Genomic DNA, 20714 nt, shown 5'->3' with positions numbered 1-20714 from the left:
AAATATGGATCAAAGAAGTAGGATTGCTGTACAGTTTAATAATAGAATCAATCTATTTCTCAAGCTACTAACACCATGTAAGTGAAAATACTTACATTCTCTTTTGCTTCTGTTTTAACAGTGATGTTTTCAGGAACTTTTCACGAGGCATTTAAATTTATTGGCAGTCTTTTTATTGAACTCTGATGCTTTATTGCACTTTCCCACAATTTTTAAACACCTTCTTTGTTTTGCATTCAAGAGTTCTTGGGGCTCCTGGGTGGCTCACTTGGTTAAGCGTCTGCCTTTGGGGTCCCGAGTCCCATTCCTGGCTAAGCGGGAAGCCTGCTTCTCCCTATCCCCCACTACTCGTGCTCTCGTGCTCTCTCTCTCTCTAATTTAAAAAAAAAAAAAAGTTCTTTAACCTAGCTCCAGCCTACCTTTTCGAGTTTTCATATTCTTTCTTACTTGAACTGCTCATTTTATCCAAAGTGGCATTCTTTATCTTCTTTCTTTTGCTTTCTTGACTTAATTTCACATTCCTGCGTCTCTTCCTATAATATTTCCTGCCTCTGGCTACTGGCTGCCTCTCTACCCTAAAACTGCACACACACACCCAGCCCCTACTCCCCAGTAAGATTGAAAGCTCATCTGTTTTAGGAGTAGATGTCACTTTCTCCTTGAAAGCTTTCTGTACTGCCCTAGCTTAGATTTCATCTCTATGTTTGTATGTAGTATTCACTTGCTACTTACTGTTAAATATCATTTAATCTGCTACCCTCTCTGCTGCCATCATAGATTTGTCTTATTGCAGACTTCATTGTTCTCCTAGGTCTCTCTTCCTCATTTCTCCCTTTATTATACATTTCGTATGTCTTTGTTTTTTTCTGTCTCAGTTTATCCTGCTGAGGCTTGAGAAATGGGAGAAGGTGGGAAGGAAAACACTTTTATGGCTCTTGAAAAGAGTGACCTTTCTTTAAAAGTCTGACCTTTTTTTGACTCCAAGCTGACACTATTATGCACGAGAAAAAGAGAGATGTATTTGAGTTTGGTTGATGCTCTCCCTTTATCTTCCCAGGAAAGTTAAAGACTAGCAGAAGGAAAAGAACAGTGGGGGAAAATATCTGTGTACTTAGCATATATTTCTCTTCTACCTCCACCTTTTTCTCTGCCAGCATACCTTTATTCATAAAAACAAGTCAGTTTCTTTTCTTTTTCTTTTCCTTTTATTACTGTTTTTAAGTAGGTTCTACATCCAACATGGGGCTTGAACTCATGACGCTGAGATCAAGAGTCGCATGCTTTACTGACTGAGCCAGCCAGTTACTCCATAGTCACTATTTTCAATATGTTGGGATAATATAGTACTAGCAGTGGATTGTTGGGGGTGAGGAAGGCAGTGGTGGGTTGTAGCATCTCTGTGAGTCGATAGTAGGTATTTAAAGTGAAAAATTTGGACCATTTTTCCATTTTTGGAGATGGATATAGGTAAGATTTTTTTATTGTTACTGTGTTTGGGTTTCTTTCTTTCTTTTTTTTTTAAAGATTTTATTTATTTGACAGAGACACAGCGAGAGAGGGAACACAAGCAGGGGGAGTGGGAGAGGGAGAACCAGGCTTCCCGCTGAGCAGGGAGCCTGATGCAGGGCTCGATCCCAGAACCCTGGGATCATGACCTGAGCTGAAGGCAGACGCTTAACGACTGAGCCACCCAGGCGCCCCTGGGTTTCTTGTTTCTTTTTTAATTGACTCAGGGGCTTAATTAGAAATTTTAATTTTTATACTTTTTATTAGAAAAATGGCAAAACTAAAGAAAGGGATATAATGAACACCCCTGTATCCATACTCAGCTTCTACAGTTTTCATCTCATGGGCAGTCCTATTTCATATATACCCACACCTACTCCCTTATTCCCTATCTAGGTTACTTTGAAGCAAATCCCAAATATATCCTTTTATTGGTAACATTTCAGTAGTATAATACTTTATAGGGGAAGATGTGTTCTGAATTTCTAGCAACTGTTTAAAACAGATGATATATTAAATATTAAAGTTTTATTTGTAATTTGGGAATCATCATTTTGTATATCAAGATCACATACTCATTGAGTAAAGTGTATCTTATTTATATTGGACGTGAAATTGGTTGAACTAAATTAGGAATTTCGTTAAATTCATTTCAGTGTCTTATGCTTACATATTTATGCAGATTCAGAAAACAATAAAGAAGACAGCGCGTCGGGAGCAGCTTATGAGAGAAGAAGCAGAACAAAAACGTTTAAAAACTGTACTTGAGCTCCAGTATGTTTTGGACAAATTGGGAGATGATGAGGTGAGAACTGATCTGAAGCAAGGTTTGAATGGAGTGCCAATATTGTCTGAAGAGGAATTGTCATTGTTGGATGAATTCTACAAATTAGCAGACCCTGAACGGGACATGAGCTTGAGGTATAGTGGTATTTGATAGTAGAAACTTCTAAGTGCTGACTTGACAACTAAGAAGTAATTAATTAGCTTTTTAATTATTAATAAGGTTGAATGAGCAGTATGAACATGCTTCCATTCACCTATGGGACTTACTGGAAGGAAAGGAAAAAGCTGTATGTGGAACAACCTGTGAGTATTACAGTTTTTTATTTTGTAACTAAGAGTCTTTAAAAACTGGTTTTCTATTTAAAAGTAATGTTAATTAAAGAAATTTCAGAACTGTGTAAATAACATTCATCTACTGTTTACTTTTGGTTTACTTCCTTTTTTTTTCTTTTTGCCGTGTGTGTGTGTGTATGTGTAAGTCAAAAATACCAATTCTAAATCTGTAGAGATGGGAATCCTAACTTAACATGGTTTTGTTTATAACTTACTCTGCTTGAGGTAGACAGATTAACACCAAATAGACTTTTCAGAGTTGTTGGTATTAGATAGGGACTTTTTTTTCCTTACTGGTGAAATTTTGTGAAAAATGCTTACTGTACCTCATATGTTTTACTCATGGTGCTTGCCTTCGTCTTTCTTTAGTTTTTTTTAGACTTCAGCTAATTTGAGGATGTTAATTTTTTTGTATTTTTTTTTTAAACCTTAACCTCAAATGTGCAGTGCATATTGATTTTAAAGAAAATAAAGGGCCATTTAAGCTTCACTACCTCAGTAAATTAGGAATTTTAGGTTTATTTCCTTAGTAAATAAGGGAATAGGTTCTTTGCTATTTATGAAGTTGATTAGGAAAGTAGATTTTGAACATACTAAGGTAAAAGTATCTGTTTATACAGCTATTCAGTGAAAAACTGGATAAAAAGCTTTAACTGGCAAAACTGTATGATGTAATTTGAGTGTATTTGCTTTAAGGAAATAGGTAAATCAAATATGAGGAACCAGCCTTTTTGTAACTTTTCATGTAAGAAATAATTTTCTTGGTTTGTTAACTTGCCCGATGCAGGGCTGTATTTCTTTGTAAAAAAAGAATTTGTATTTCTTTGTAAAAAAATCATTTTGGCTTCTTAATTTTAGTTCTGCACCAAATATGTACTGAATTTATCATTTGAAGTTCTAATAGAAAGAAATCTACGTGTGTGTATAAACTTGTTAGCTTGAAAAAATAGTTTTAGGTCAAGCCTGATCATTACTGAGGAGTAACAAGGGTTAAATAAGCTTGTAGCTTATTTTGGTGTTACTTTCTACTAGTCTTGTTCACTCATCTTAGGAATGTAAGATCTTTATTGCTAATGAAGAGGTACTAATGAACTCAAATTGGTGTTTTCATGTGCATTTAGTTTTCATGCATAAGTTTTTTAAAACAAATAGTTCTTAGTTACGAGCCTCTGATGCAGAGGAAGGGAAACATGAAATGTTCATTCAAAAAGTTGTTAGTTTTATTGTTAACAGGATTAACTGTATGATATTTTGATACTGTCCTTGAAGTTTTATTTTTCTGTAAAGTGACCTACTGGAGAATACATTCTACAAACATAGGTACATTCTACGTGTACTATATATAAGGCCAGGAAATTGAGATTAATTCTTGACACATACCTTCACCTGCTGCCCTGCCCCCTTATATCCAAGTGTACCAAATTCTGACAGTTTTGCCTTTTAAATATCTTTTGAATCTACTTCTTTTTCTCTTCCACTTTCCTGCCTCTTTTCTAATGCAGTCTCTTAACTGAATCCACCCTCTGCATCCCTCTTTAAATTCTTTTAATGGCTTTCTTTTTTATTTTTTTTTTTAAAGATTTTATTTATTTATTCAACAGAGATAGACAGAAGAGCACAAGCAGAGGGAGAGGCAGAGGGAGAGGGAGAAGCAGGCTCTGCACCGAGCAGGGAACCCGATGCGGGACTCGATCCCAGGACCCTGAGATCATGACCCGAGCCAAAGGCAGAAGCCTAACAATCTGAGCCACCCAGGCGCCCTTAATGGCTTTCTTTTAATTATATTTTACATACAGTTGTTTTTAACTTAAAGACCTTGCATGTTCTGGCCCTTACTAGACTCGTCTTTTCTTTATGTTATGTTTTTTCTTACTCCCTATGCCTCAGCCACAGCACATGCTTTCATTTTCTTGTATTTGGCACCCTTTCTCTTTATACAGGGCTTTGTAAATGCTGTTGTCTCTATCTTGAAACACTTCTCTCCTTTCTACTACTCATCTTCCAGATCGGTGCTCTTGCAGCACTTAACGCACCAGGAAAGCCTCTTGTGTTTCTTTGTGCCTAGGTCCAATCCATTGTACCTCTGTGTAGTACTTTTCACAGATGTGATTTTACTGTTTTTGTATCTGATAACTCTTCTCTATTGGACTATAAACTTAGGGAGGGCAGATACTGTATCTTTTACAAATCTTGTTGTAGCCCTGTTGCCTACCGCGTTGCCCAACATATAGGTAGGTGTTAAATACATACTAAATGAATTAAATGATAGTTGTCAGCTTTTTGTTTTGAACTAACTTCCTTTAAGTGTATAAAGTTTAATACTAATAGCTTCTTGTTATCTGTCATTCCATGATTCCTGTTGTTGGTGGACTTTAATGTTTTTTATATGTATGTTTCAGTAAGAGTTGATAAGGTTTTTTTCTTAGGGCAGTATTTTGTAGCATGTTGAATCTTATTCAAGTCAGGCATCCTGAGATGGCTGACATTATAATTCATATTTAATTTTTAGATAACATTATAATTCATATTTAATTTTTAGATAAAGCTCTAAAGGAAATTGTTGAGCGTGTTTTCCAGTCAAACTACTTTGACAGCACTCACAACCACCAGAATGGGCTATGTGAGGAAGAAGAGGCAGCCTCAGCACCTACAGTTGAAGACCAGGTAGCTGAAGCTGGTAAGTACTTAGGGGGATATGAGCTTTAGTTTATAGTCCTGGCTTTACTTCTTTTGCCACAAGTTCAGGTTATACATTTACTTAGTTACATATGCACATTGAGGTTTTTAATGAAACTTTAAGCAAGACAAAATATTCAAACAATGTGTATTAAGAGTTATTCCCAGAGGTATTAAATATCAGTCATTTAGGGGCAACTTGGTGGCTCAGTCCGTTGAGGGTCCCACTCTTGATTGTGGCTCAGGTCATGATCTCAGGGTTGTGAGATAGAGCCCTGCATCTGGCTCCATGCTAGGTGTGGAGCCTGTTTAAGATCCTCTCCGTCTCCCATCCTCCCCTGGATCACTGTTAAAAACTGATAGTTTTTTTTATTGCAGTATTGCTGGGCTGGAGTATAGATGAGGGGAAATGTTGTAGGGCTTTTTAAGTACATTGTGGTTGACATGCCCAGATTTATCGTTGTTTACCATGCTAGTATGTGAAGTGAATAGCATGAGGGTACACACACGCGTGTGTGTGTGCGTGTGTGCGTGCGTGTCTGTGATTTAAATGTTGGGGTGATTATAAATCTGTAATCTTGAACTGTAACTGTCAATGGCAAGGGATCTTTTCCAATTAACTTTAACACCTAGCATAAACTAATAAGTAGGTAAGTACTCACTAGGAGTACTTTTATGATAACTTAAGTTGATAAAATTGAGTACCATTGGAAGCATTGTCAGAGCATAAATTTTGTAGTGGTTAAAAAGCACGGATTCTTGAATCAGACTGCCTGGATGGAAAGCTTGGCTTTGACCCTCATTAGCTATGTAACTTTGGGCAAGCAACTGAATTTCTCTGTATCTCAGGTTCTCTATTTAGAAAGTAGTATGTGAAGTATGTATGTATATGGTATCTGGTACATAGTAAGCACTTCATACAGTGTTATAAGGTTGAAACTAGAAGGGAAGATTGCACGTTGGTGGAATTTATTGTTTGCAGATCAACATAAGGAAGTCTTCTCTCCACCTTTAACTACTTTCACCAACTGATTAAAATAGAGAGTAAGATTTTAATCTGTATGCTGCTTTATAATATTACTTCTTAAGGCTAGAGAGAGAAGTTTTAACTTAGCTCTTGGCATTTTACCTAATCAGAAATACTCTTGAACCTAATTCATTCTGGAGTAAATGGTAAAGAAAACTCTTTCTAAATACATTATTGTAAGAATGATTAAAATACAGAAACTTACTGCTGACTATAACTTTGTAAATAAATTCCGGCTATTTGATGGTAAACTGCTAACTTATTTGGAGTTTAAATGAATTGTTAATTTTCAAAAGATTTTCTTACTTTTCATTTATATCCTCTCTTAACCTCTTAGAACCTGAGCCAGCAGAAGAATACACCGAACAAAGTGAAGTTGAATCAACAGAGGTATGATTTTTATTTAATGTTAGCTTTCTTTTTCTGCCTTTCAAACAGAACTCTCAAACATTTACTTTGCTTTGCAGTATGTAAATAGACAATTTATGGCAGAAACACAGTTCAGCAGTGGTGAAAAGGAGCAGGTAGATGAGTGGACAGTTGAAACAGTTGAGGTAAGAGTTCTCTCGGTTACACGGTTGCTATCTTTTGTTTTTATTAGTAATTTTTGGATCTCCTAAGAACAAATTAAGATTGTTAGTTTTTTGCATTTTTAGTACATTTATTATCATAACAAACTTATTAAACATAACAAGATCATTATGTTTAAAAGATTATTTATACCTGTGAATGTTTAGTAGAATCTCTGCTGATCCAGCTATAGAAAATTTATATAAAGTTATTTGTGTGTAAGTTAGGGTTATTAAAGTATATGATTTGTGTGTTGATACCAGGTTGCTCTGTAAAAATCTGGGCACCCATATGGATAGCCTTCAGAAAAGGCCCACCTTCCAAGGGATATGTTGGAGTGTCATCTTTTCCTCAATTGACATTACCTTTCTTCAGGTCCTCATGTCTAGTTCAGGTGCCCCCTTCATATTTTTCTTTTCTGACTGCCCCTGGCCATCCTATTCAGTTTTATAGGTCAGTTATTAGAAGATTTAGTTTTAATTAAGTTACTTTTACTTGAAACTCTTGATGGTGTTGTGTTACCTATAAGATAAAAATCAAAATGCCTTGCCAAGTTGGTCCTTGCCATCCTTCCCATCCTCTTTTAGGTTACTTCTTTTATATATCTAAAGTACAGAAAAAATAGCTTTGAATAATATGCTTTTCTCTTTAATATTGTTATTCCATCAAGAGCATTCTCCAAAGGTGTAATTGTATTAACACCTTTAGCTTTTTATTGATGTACTAAAATGCACTATTGATAGCTTGAGTAAAGAACTTGCCCTGTACTCTAGAAAGTTACCTAGTTTGGATGAAAACAGTGTCCCATGAAGCCCTAGCAAGACAGTATGTATTTGCTGAATTATGCAAGGCAGTTCAGAAATATTAGAGGGGCGTTAAAAGAACAATAGATATAAAAGATCTGTAGAATGGTGATTTATATATGAGGTATGTAAACCTCTTGGGCCTTGACTAAGTAGATTTGGCATATGTTTTTAGGGGAGTGAGGTAATTGGTATATATTAGCATGGATATAGGGGTAGAAATGAATTATTAGCATATTTGTTTTATTGAACATTAGGGATGAAAAGTATATGTTGGCATAGTAGTAAAGTTTGGGAAGTAACAGAGCTTAGTAGTACTTTTTTGCTTTTTATTGGGAGAGAAAAGTATATTATCATACTTAGTAATGTGCCAGTATGGTTTGTTCTTAAGTACTTGGTAGGTAGGGCCTTTCTAAAGGCTATCCAGATGGAATTCTAAGGAATTTTTTGAGCAACCTGATGTAGATGACACATCAGTTGGTCTTCATAACAATTTAGGTAGTGATTATTATCTCATTATGGCTTATAAGAGAAGTAAGGTTATGATTTATCTAGGCTCACCAGGTATGACTTGCCCAGGTTTAAAAGCCAGACAGAATGTAAATTTGATATAATAAAAATTAATGAGATTTCCCAGAAGAGCAGGGAATTACTAAATAATAATCAGAAATTATTAGAGCCAGGAAAAAGGTAGGTGTAGTGAGCTTTGGCTTTTGTAGCAAGTTAGATAAGGTGATAGGGCTTGATTCTATGGTATTAGCAGAGAGAATGAAATGGTAGGAACTCAGAGTTTGATGATAATAACTAACTTGAGTGCTGACTATGTATCAGGTACTGAGATAAATACAGATTTAATTACTATAGAAGGAATAGCAGTTGAAGCAGAATACATTCTTTTAGGAAGCAAGCATGGGTAATCTTTGAAAGCAGGTTATAAAGTAAATCTGAAATGCTACATAGTGATCCTGTGGAATTGAGAACACTCTAGAAGTGATAGCACTGAATGTTAAATTTTAAATTTATGATTATAGTCAGTTTGAGTAACTACATTAAAGCCTACTGTTTTGTTTATAGTATAGTGCCATATATGAATGGAGCTCTTGCATTCTCCCAGTCTGCATCCCTCCCCTCTTTATCCCCTTTAGGTGGTAAATTCACTCCAGCAGCAACCTCAGGCTGCATCTCCTTCAGTACCAGAGCCCCACTCTTTGACTCCAGTGGCTCAGGCAGATCCCCTTGTGAGAAGACAGCGAGTCCAGGACCTTATGGCGCAAATGCAGGGACCCTATAACTTCATACAGGTAGGTGCGGTTGAGTCAAACACTGACTGAAAGTTTTAAGTGTTTACGTGATTTAATTTAATTCCATTATATCCTGACTTGCAGGATTCAATGCTGGATTTTGAAAACCAGACACTTGATCCTGCCATTGTATCTGCACAGCCTATGAATCCGACACAAAACATGGACATGCCTCAGCTGGTTTGCCCTCCGGGTTAGTAATGATCTATTCTTATGTGTGAAATATAGGGCCAGTGCTTTCAGGTTTTGTAAAGCATATGAAAATTATTTCCTTTTAATGTTTGCTTAACTTTTGGATCTTGTGTCTTTTAATTTGATAAGAAAGGTTTACTGTTTTTCCCTGTAATATGAATAACTGTAGTTCTGTTGCTTTTTTAAACCTTTTGTCACACATAGACTTAAGTATGTACAAATGTACAAATGTACAGCTTTGATGAGTTTCACAAACTGAACACACCAGCACCCAGAAATGGAATATTACCTGTACCTCAGAAGACTTTCAGTCACTAGTTACCCTCTCTTCCAGCCCTGTGGGAAACATTTCCTGATTTGTAACATTACAGACCAATTTTGCTTGTTACTATAATTTATATAAATTAAATTTTGCTTGGCTTTTTAAATTTCAAAATTAAGCATAAAAATAATAGAGGGGTCTCTCTCTGAAGGATGCTTGCAGCTTTTTAGGAGAATTTGTGAACATTTTATTATCTAAATAAAAATGAGATGTAACAGTAAAGTGATTAAGGGGATGTTTAAGAGGAAAGGCGAAGATAGGCCAAAAGACAGTTGAAGTTTCAAACTCCTACTAATCTTACACCATTATTAGAAATAGCACTAAATAGAGTTGTTGGTGTTTTGTACTCCGTTATGTGGACACTTTTTCTCCGGGACCATTAGTAATTTTGAGTCTTGGTTTTTTTCCCCAGAACATGTCATCATTAAGGGCACAAAAGTGGAACTATATAAAATAACATATTTAATGTCATATAAATCTTCAGTGTCATAAAAGGAGTTGCTGAGAGAAAGCATGTTTAATGACACTGTTAATTTGTTAAGGTAGTTAGGATTTCTCCAAAGTAAAGGGAGCTCATATCTCTAACGTTTCTACCAAGAGTTAAAAAACAAATCAGGGTTAGGCCTTCTGGAAAGGAATCAAAGTAATTAGGGTTCATTTTCCATATTCTACCAGAGGAAGACTAACACAGTTTTTATAGTTGGAAAGTTGTGCCAAAATCAACACGTACAGCATTGATATAACCTGTAAGCCATTTAGATACTCAGTTAATGCTGAGTTCGTTAGCCTCTCTGATGAAAATGGGTGATTTCTAAATGACTAACCACAGATCCAATATTTTTGATTCTTTAACCCATGGTTGGGGAAGGGAGTAGAAGACTGGTAAGAGTTGACAATTTGAATATAGGTTTTTTTAAAAGGTGTATTCTTATTTTTTCCTGTGGAAGCATTTAAGATTATATTGAAAGTTGATAATGTTAAAATATTACTGAATATTGTCTGTCTTAGGTGTTGAGTAAGGGTAATGCTACTTTGTAGTTACCACATTAAAAGGCTCTTTTTCATGGATAACTGTGGCATTGATTCTTGCCTATTCTGCTCTATACCTCTTTGTTAGTACTTTTTCACTGACGTCTTACTTTACCTTAGCAGAACTCAAAATGAAAGCCATTGTGAGAGTTGACTAATAATGATTACCAGGAAACCAAAATGCTCACTTGAAAGCTAAAATCTTACCTATACTTTTCCAGTTTTTTTCATGATCACTAAAAAGTTTTTTTTAGGATTTGGCTATAGAAATTTTCTCTAAAGAAATTTGATTCCTGGATAACAGTGGGGTTTTTTTGGTCAATTTTACAGTTCATTCTGAATCTAGACTTGCTCAACCTAATCAAGTTCCTGTACAACCAGAAGCTACACAGGTAAGAGTGACAGAAATACTGCTGTAGGTTTGTTTTTAATCAGTTCTTGGGTATCTTTAATTGGCTTTTGAAAGTCAGGTATGAATTTTATCATTGTCTGAGTCTGGAGTGGGTAGCTGTCAGCCTTTATTTCCATGTTACATTTACTTTTGTTTTAATAACTTAAAAAACACTGTTTTTTGTTAAGTCTCATGTTTATAATAGTCCTCATGTTTAATGAAGGAAGATGCCTTTTTATTTTGAACGGAGTAGAATTTGAGAAGACCTATTTAAATGTCATAATTCTAAAATTTAGTGTAGATATTGCCATTTAGAAGCATTTGTTGGGGGACTTCATAACTGGACTTGGGTTTATCTAACTTTCAGCTTTAATATTAGATGTATTTTTTGCAGTTGTTAGGCTTTATAATCTCTTTAGCAGGTATATCTGTTTCTTAGCCCTGTCTGTCTTAGAGTTTATAACAGAAAGCAGCTTTGATTGCTTTACTTCTGTGTAGGTTCCTTTGGTTTCATCCACAAGTGAGGGGTATACAGCATCTCAACCCTTGTACCAGCCTTCTCATGCTACAGAGCAGCGACCACAAAAGGAACCAATTGACCAGATTCAGGCAAGTTTCTGTTACTAGGTAACATAAACTTGATGAGGCACTTATTCATGAATTGGGCAGAGGTAAATATTGTGTTAATATTGTGATTCTTTTTGGACCTAATGCATGCAATACAGTATTTTGCTTTTATGAAATAGTTGAATTTCTTAACATACTAAGTCTTGGATAGTAGACTTGGCTAAATTCAGTTTACCACTAAAATGCATCTATTCATTTTGTGTTTAGGCAACAATCTCTTTAAATACAGACCAGACTACAGCATCATCATCCCTTCCGGCTGCTTCTCAGCCTCAGGTGTTCCAGGCTGGGACAAGCAAACCATTACATAGTAGTGGAATCAATGTAAATGCAGCTCCATTCCAATCCATGCAAACGGTAAGTAAATTAACTGAACTAACATTAAATGCCTGGTGTGTACTATGATCATACCAGAGTGTCGGCAGAAAAGTCTTCATTTAGCTTTGTGTTTGAGTTTGCATCTATCCAAACTGTGGAATATATTTAATTGCACATAAACTCTAATTTTTTCCTGTTCCCAGAGATAACATTTGACACTTAGGAGTTATGTACTCACATCTTCCTTTTTTATAGTTTCATCCTTTTGGTTTGATTAATAAAAGTAAACATGCAGAGAAGTAGACTACTACGATATCTAAAGATAGATTTAACAATTGTCTGCATTTTTCCATATTTGCTTAATCTTACCTTACTGAAGTTTCTCATAGTAAATTTCACATATTATAGTTCATTGTGGTTTTTCAGTAAGCATCTCTAAATTGCAGAATTACTAGAAAGCAATGATAAAAATACTGTAATTAATGGGATATAGCTAAATTGGTGGTCATGGTAAAGTTCATAGAGTTAAATATTAAAATATTAACTTTTAGTTAAAATGTCAATAAAAATAAAAAAATGAATAAAATATTCAACTCAAATTTAAAGTTCATAGAATTAATTTCTGTAAGTGACATTGTATCAGGGGTTTGCATCCTTTAAAAAGCTTTCTTATTTATAGTAGCATTTCTAAGGCTGCTGCTTTGTGTGTCTTTTTATTTTTTTATTTTTTTTTAAAAGATTTTATTTATTTATTTGAGAGAGAGAATGAGAGACAGAGCACGAGAGGGAAGAGGGTCAGAGGGAGAACCAGACTCCCCGCTGAGCAGGGAGGCCGATGTGGGACTCGATCCCGGAACATGACCTGAGCCGAAGGCAGTCGCTTAACCAACTGAGCCACCCAGGCACCCCTTTGTGTGTCTTTTTAGATTTTAATCCCCTCTTATGCTCTCCTTTAAGTGCTATGTGGTGTGTATGTGTGTATGTAAATATATATATAGAGAGAGAGAGAGTGTGTATGTGTGTTTGAGACTTCTGTAAGAGAGTGTGTGTGTGTTTGAGACTTCTGTAATGCATTTACATTTGAGGTAAAACCAGCATTGAGGTCTGCCTTGTTAAAAGTAGGGAAATTATTAGCATAAAGGGATGAAGTAATCATTTACTTTATTTACTTACAGGTGTTCAATATGAATGCCCCAGTTCCTCCTGTTAATGAACCAGAAACTTTGAAACAGCAAAATCAGTACCAGGCCAGTTATAACCAGAGCTTTTCTAGTCAGCCTCACCAAGTAGAACAAACAGACCTTCAGCAAGAACAGCTTCAAACAGGTAGGAAAACCAGCGTCCCTTCCTTGGCTGCTTGCTTTCCAACTGTTACTGATAGTGTTAGGAGAGTTTAGACTTTAGAGTGTTAGTGTCCAAGAATTTTTGTTTTAGTAGTAGACCTTATGGATTTTTCATTAAATCGAGTCCATATTTATTGTATGTGAATTACCTGCACTTTTTTTTGAGGCCTTATGCCAATTTTCTTTTGGTCAGTAAGCATTCATAATATCCCTGTTTCATTCTATGATTTTAGTGGAACTAAACTTGTTACTCAAATTATGATCAACTTTACTTTTAATTGCTAATTAATTGAAGCCAACGAGCATGATACCTGGTAGGTAGTAAGTCAGTTATACAAAGTTAAGAAGCAGTAAGGAATTGGCTTGGTTGTCAGTGTGCTAGTTAGAATAAAATATGCAAAAACCTCATGGTAGCTATATTTGGTAGATTAGGTTGAAACGAAGTCTCTGTTGGCAAGTAAGGTCATTCATAAGTTGGCTAGTTACCACACACATTGCAATAACGTAGATAGAGATATTGTAGATTTCTGAACTTTGTAAGGTGTGAAATACCTGCTTTAGGTCTTTGGTTATTTAGATCCCAGGTTGTTTAATTGGAATCCCATAACAAACTAGCAAACCTTTCTAAAATCATACGAGTTAATAGTCTAATTTTACCACACTGATTTAAATAACTATGAAATATTCTAATTGTCCAGTTTCTTGATAGACTTGGATCAACATTATGGATTTTTCAGTACTAAATTCTTACACATTTCCTGTAGTATTAAGCACCAGTAATTAGTAGGGAGTTTGAATCAACTGTAATCTGATACTTATCCATTATGCTATCTATGGTCAGCTGCTGAGTGGTAAAACTGGGCTTCATGCTCTCAGGCTCCTTTAATTATTGCCATGTACTCAAGCATGTCAGCACGATGTCTAAAGGCCCCAAATACACCTGTTCCACAGCAGATTGTACTGTCTAGTCAGGAACAACCTGCAAAAGGGATATGGCAAGAATCTGGCTATTATTTATGGACTTAGAGTTTATGCTGTACAAACACTTCGATAGAAATTTTTTTTTTTTTTTTTTTTAAAGGAATTCTGGTTTTGTTTTCAAGATTTTATTTTTATTTATTTTGTGAGAGAGAGAGAAAACAAACATATGAGCCTGGCGGGGGGGGTGGTGGCGCAGAGGGAGAAGCAGACTCCCCACTGAGCAGGGAAGCCTGATGCAGGGCTCGATCCCAGAACCCCGGGATCATGACCTGAGCAGAAGGCAGACAGACGCTTAACCGACTGAGCCACCCAGGTGCCCTGATTTCTGGTATTTTTAAATGAAGTGCTTTAATTGTACTGCTCTGAGTTTTCTTGCAGTGAGATTTGACCAAGACTAATACAATTCTTACTGATAAAAAGTTGAGTTGAAAATTCACTTTTGACCACTCTCTATATGCATGTGAATCAAATCTCTTCAAATAGAAAATGTTACCTGTAATCATGATAGTTGCCTGTAATTTTAAATTTGGGGAATGTAGTGAAAGGCACTCTGTAGAAAGATCACACAGTGAATGGTGTAATTGGTCCATTAATTACATAGTTCAAAAAGGAGCCATGACCCCTTCTCCTCCTAGGCATACTTGGGCTTTTTCACTCCAAATAGCATTCTAAGAACTGATAAATGTGTTTGGGGTTTCTTCAGGATACAAAATATATCAGGTGAAGTTTTTCAGGTCATACCACCTTTTCTTTCTGCCTAAACATGGAAGATTTGGGCTGCCAAGAGGTTGCTGATTGTTTTTGTTCCTGGGGTGTGGGCCTTCCTTTAGTCTCTACCTTCCATACCTTCCAAAGGTAGTGTTTGCATCCCATTTTTCCTGGGAATTACAAACATTGGGATAATAGCAGAAAGGTACCTCAGGATTTAATTTTTGAAGATTTCTAGATTCTAGACTTCTCCCCATTGTGGAAGGAGGAGGGGGTGTGCAAGCTTAGTGTGAACCTTCTAGAATCTTCTCTTCACCTCATCAGGTTGAGTGCCAGTGTGAGTGCTATTTAACTGTCTTCTAAATTGGTTGTACTTAAAAGTACTTGAAATGGAATCAGGCATTAAGGGGGGGTATAAGTTGAAGGCCTCTGCTGATTTATCTTTATAATTGACTGAATATTCCACCATATGGTTGTCTAGCTATGGGAGAGTATGGTTTTGTATGTTTCACTAAGTATCAAGGGAAATTTAAAAGGATGAGAAAGCTTTTACCACTAAGGAGTTTTATAGTGAAAAGAAACAAATGATACAAAATGGTAATTGTATTGTTTTAGTATGTAAGATCTTCTGAATTATTGTGGGTCTCTTGTGCTAGTAGGCAGATGCCTCTTAGAAGATGTTTAATAATACAGGTTTTTTCGTTTCATTTGGAAGGATAGATTTTTGTGATCTCACACATTTGTGTGCTTCTAAAGGTTTGGAATTATTGTTGGAGAATTGTATTCTCTTCAGCTTATTAATATATGGGTAGGAGAAAAATAGGGACTTAATGACTTAACTAATGTATAGTTTTCACTATTGTTAATATGAAAATTTAAAGACAATTTGAGGAAGAAGTATAAGACACCCCTTAAACCAGAAAATGTGAGAGAACAGGTTGTAATGTGCTATGTGTATGCGGTGTGTGTGTGTGTGTATAAATTTTTTCTTTTTATTATAGTGGTTGGCACCTACCATGGTTCCCAGGACCAGCCCCATCAAGTGACTGGTAACCACCAGCAGCCTCCCCAGCAGAACACTGGATTTCCACGTAGCAGTCAGCCCTATTATAACAGTCGTGGTGTGTCTCGTGGTGGTTCCCGTGGTGCTAGAGGCTTGATGAATGGATACAGGGGCCCTGCCAATGGATTCAGAGGTACAAAAAAAAAGCAGCAGCAAGTTTATGTTCTTTTTTGATTTATAAAACACATAGAAATATGTCGTAAGGTTTTTGGGAAAGATATGTATCTGCATTAGCCTTTTATGTACGACTTAAACATTCTTAGTATGTTATAGGCAATTATTTTTTTAAAAGATTTTTACTTATTTGAGAGAGTGTGAGGGAGCACAAGCCGGGAGAGGGGCACAGGGAGAGGGAAAAGCAGACTCCCTGCTGAGCAGGGAGCCCGATGTGGGGCTCCATTCCAGGACCCCAAGATGATGACCTCAGCCGAAGGCAGGCGCTTAACCGACTGAGCCACCCAGGTGGTCCTGTTATAGGCATTTAAATTGATAAAATTAGGAATGAATTTTTTTAGGTGTCAAATCCATGTCTTCTGTGTCCTCTAGGTGATAATTGCTTTCCACACATTATCAGACTTTATGGGGATTTTTTTTGTGTGGGGGTGTGTGTGCATGAATGGGTAAAAATGTCCTCTTCCAAGAAAGTTAATACTCAGAAATTTAGGAACAGATTGGATCAGGATAGGAAACTAGAAATTAGTTTAAAGAACTAGCATGGCTTACAATTTTTCAGTTCTTCCTTTGGTCAATAGTAAGAAGTAAAAATTCCTTGTGTAGATAAGAAAATTATTTTCTTGTCCTAAATTTTAGGAGGATATGATGGTTACCGCCCTTCATTCTCTAACACTCCAAACAGTGGTTATACACAGTCTCAGTTCAGTGCTCCCCGGGACTACTCTGGCTATCAGCGGGTAGGTAGAAGTTGCTTTAAAATACAAACCTGACCTAAATACACCAATGAAATGGACTGATGTGGTTTTTTGGACTTCAGTAATTAAGTAATTTGGGGCTAATTTTGTACCTTTGTACAAGATAAAAATGATGACTTCTGCTTTTCTTAAGAAGTACTCAGCATAGGTGCTCATTTAATAGAGTCTTAAAAACAATGATTTCATGCACTGTTGGTGGGATTGCAGATTGGTGCAGCTAATTTCACACTGTGGAAAACAGTGTGGAGGTTCCTCAAAAAATTAAAAATAGAATTACCATATGACCCAGTAATTCCACTACTGGGTATCTACCCAAATAAAAGGAAAACACTAATTCAAAAAGATATATGCACCCCTGTGTTTATCGCAGCATTATTTATAATAGCTAAGATGTGGATGGAAGCAACCCCAGTGTCCATCACTAGATGAATGGATAAAGAAGATGTGGTATATATAATGGAATATTACTCAGCCACACACACACACAAAAAAGAAATCTTGCCATTTGCAGGAACATGGATGGATCTAGAGAGTGTGATGCTAAGAGAAATAAGTCAGAGAAAGACAGATACCATACGATTTCACTCATATGTAAAATTTAAGAAACAAAACCGAGACTGACAAAAAAACAATCTTAAATGGAGAATAAACTTGGTAGTTGCCAGAGAGGGGAGGTGGATAGGGGGATGGGTGAAACAGATAAAGGAGATTAAGAGTAGACTTACCTTGAGCACTAAGAAATACATAGAATTGTTGAGTCATTCTGTTGTACACCTGAAACTAATATAATACTGTGTTAATTATACGTGAATAAAAATAAATGTGTGTAGGAGAAAAAAAAAGATTTTTAAGAGCAGAGACATCTCATTGAATATTCTTGAGAATAACAAGTATAATTACAGAATAACTTCTAGCTATGATGAAATGTGTAAAAGAATAAGGAAGAATTTTGTGTTCTGTAAGTGTCGGTAAGAATAGATAGATGATGAGTAAGCATTAAAAAGATTACATTTTCTTCAGTACTAACTAGCTTGTCTTTTAGGATGGATATCAGCAGAATTTCAAGCGAGGCTCTGGGCAGAGTGGACCACGGGGAGCCCCACGAGGTAATATTTTGTGGTGGTGATCCTAGCTCCTAAGTGGAGCTTCTGTTCTGGCCTTGGAAGAGCTGTTCCATAGTCTGCATGTAGGTTACATGTTAGGAATACATTTATCATTACCAGACTTGTTGCTAGGGATTAAATGAAATGCTCTGTTTCTAAAACTTCTCTTGAACCCAAATTTAATTTTTTGAATGACTTTCCCTGTTACTATATAAATTGTCTTGAAAACTAGAACATTTCTCCTCCTCAGAAAAAGTGTTTTTCCAACTGCAAATTATTTTTCAGGTCCTAAAACCTGCTAAATGTTTTTAGGAAGTACTTACTGAAACATTTTTGTAAGACATTTTTGGAATGAGATTGAACATTTATATAAATTTATTATTCCTCTTTCATTTTTGAACATGCATATTATATTTTAGGGTCAGAAATCCTTTAATGGCCAGATAAGCCATAGTTACATTTAGAGAACCATTTAGAAGTGATAGAACTAATTGAAATTTCAATGCCTTTGGATCACTAATAGTGATATAAGTGTCAAATTATTTCTGACTTTTAAATAAAACACCCAAAATCTTAACTAACTTATTGAACTATATTTAAAAATTACATGTTTAAAGAATTTCTGCTTTCGTCTATTACCATAGGAAAACTGCTTCCTATTTGGGCAGGAAGCCAACCTGTGTAACAATTAGAGCGGTAGCATTTCATATGATCTGAAATTCTAAATGGTTCTCTGATTTAAGGGAAGTTAAATTGAATAGGTTTCCTCTAGATATTGGCCATAACATGTGTAAAATGTATATTAAGGAGGAATTATAAAGTACTTTGATTTCAATGCTAGTAGAAACTGGCCAGCAAAAAGGTGCATTTTATTTTTAAATTAATGGATCACTTGGGAATTAACTGACTTGAAGTATCAAAGGATATTTGCATGTGAATGTGGGTTATGTTCTTTCTCACCTTGTAGCATATTCTATGAAAGTTAAGTTGACTGGTAGCTAAAAATCTGTTTTAACAGCATGTAAAAAGTTATTTTATCTGTTACAAGTCATTATACAATTTTGAATGTTATGTAGTTTCTTTTTAACAGTTTAGGTAACAAGGTCTGTTTTTCATTCTGGTGCTTTTATTAATTTTGATAGTATGATGTTACTTACTACTGAAATGTAAGCTAGAGTGTACACTAGAATGTAAGCTCCATGAGAGCAGGTACTTTGTCTGTCTTCACTGCTGTATCTATTTCCAACGCCTGATGACAGTGCCTGGCACATAGTAGGCACTCAATAAATACTTGTTGAATGAATGAATGAATGAGTACTGGTGGAATACTCCATTAGCTCTACTCTTCTTTTAGCTAGAGAACATGAGCAAATTTGCGCATGACAACTTCCAGGACAGGTGAACACTGAAGAATTGACCTCTTAAACCTAATAATGTGACAAGCTGCCCACATGCTTCTTGACTTCAGATGAAAATCTGCTTGAAGGCAAAGCAAATAATATTTGAAAGAAAAACCAAATGCCATTTTTGTCTTCTAGGTCGTGGAGGGCCCCCAAGACCCAACAGAGGGATGCCGCAAATGAACACTCAGCAAGTGAATTAATCTGATTCACAGGATTATGTTTAAACGCCAAAACACACTGGCCAGTGTACCATAATATGTTACCAGAAGAGTTATTATCTATTTGTTCTCCCTTTCAGGAAACTTATTGTAAAGGGACTGTTTTCATCCCATAAAGACAGGACTACAATTGTCAGCTTTATATTACCTGGATATGGAAGGAAACTATTTTTATTCTGCATGTTCTGTCCTAAGCGTCATCTTGAGCCTTGCACATGATACTCAGATTCCTCACCCTTGCTTAGGAGTAAAACATAATACACTTTACAGGGTGATCTCTCCGTAGTTATTTGAAGTGGCTTGGAAAAAGCAAGATTGACTTTTGACATTGGATAAAATCTACAAATCAGCCCTAGAGTTATTCAATGGTAATTGACAAAACTAAAATATTTTCCTTTTGAGAAGGAGTGGAGTGTGGTTTGGCAGAACAACTGCATTTCACAGCTTTTCCGGTTAAATTGGAGCACTGAACGTTAGATGCATACCAAATTATGTATGGGCCCTTAATACAAAAGGCTGGCTACCAGCTTTGACACAGCACTATTCATCCTCTGGTCAAACGACTGTGGTTAAAAACACATGTAAATTGCTTTTTAACAGCTGATACTGTATAAGACAAAGCCAAAATGCAAAATAGGCTTTGATTGGCACTTTTTGGAAAAATATGCAACAAATATGGGATGTAATCTGGATGGCCGCTTCTGTACTTAATGTGAAGTATTTAGATACCTTTTTGAACACTTAACAGTTTCTTCGACAATGACTTTTGTAAGGATTGGTACTATATATCATTCCTTATAATGTACATTGTCTGTCACTAATCCTTGGATCTTGCTGTATTGTCACCTAAATTGGTACAGGTACTGATGAAAATATCTAATGGATAATCATAACACCCTTGGTCACATGTTCTTCCTGCAGCCTGAAGGTTTTTAAAAGAAAAATATCAAATGCCTGCTGCTACCACCCTTTTAAATTGCTATCTTTTGCAAAGCACCAGTATGTGTTTTAGATTGATTTCCCTATTTTAGGGAAATGACAGACAGTAGTTTCAGTTCTGATGGTATAAGCAAAACAAATAAAAC

General features: G+C 35.9%; 1 protein-coding gene across 1 annotated transcript in view; it reads left to right on the top strand.

Moving 5' to 3' along the window:
- Window positions 1–20277, top strand: part of CAPRIN1 (cell cycle associated protein 1) — a 37176-nt gene extending 16899 nt beyond the window's left edge. Inside the window, exons 5-19 of the mRNA XM_006749593.3 lie at window positions 2189–2427; window positions 2513–2595; window positions 5165–5302; window positions 6666–6718; window positions 6796–6882; window positions 8847–9002; window positions 9087–9195; window positions 10876–10937; window positions 11435–11545; window positions 11771–11920; window positions 13057–13207; window positions 15915–16109; window positions 16787–16887; window positions 17948–18011; window positions 19547–20277. Coding sequence (XP_006749656.1) covers window positions 2189–2427; window positions 2513–2595; window positions 5165–5302; window positions 6666–6718; window positions 6796–6882; window positions 8847–9002; window positions 9087–9195; window positions 10876–10937; window positions 11435–11545; window positions 11771–11920; window positions 13057–13207; window positions 15915–16109; window positions 16787–16887; window positions 17948–18011; window positions 19547–19611 — 1764 coding nt within the window. The 3' untranslated portion in view covers window positions 19612–20277. The remainder of the gene's footprint in view (window positions 1–2188; window positions 2428–2512; window positions 2596–5164; window positions 5303–6665; window positions 6719–6795; window positions 6883–8846; window positions 9003–9086; window positions 9196–10875; window positions 10938–11434; window positions 11546–11770; window positions 11921–13056; window positions 13208–15914; window positions 16110–16786; window positions 16888–17947; window positions 18012–19546) is intronic.
- Window positions 20278–20714: the final 437 nt, after the last annotated feature.

This window comes from Leptonychotes weddellii, chromosome 11, assembly GCF_054177405.1.
Source record: "Leptonychotes weddellii isolate Sample4059 chromosome 11, ASM5417740v2, whole genome shotgun sequence".
NCBI lineage: Eukaryota > Metazoa > Chordata > Mammalia > Carnivora > Phocidae > Leptonychotes > Leptonychotes weddellii.
This window is presented reverse-complemented; position numbering and strand designations above follow the sequence as displayed.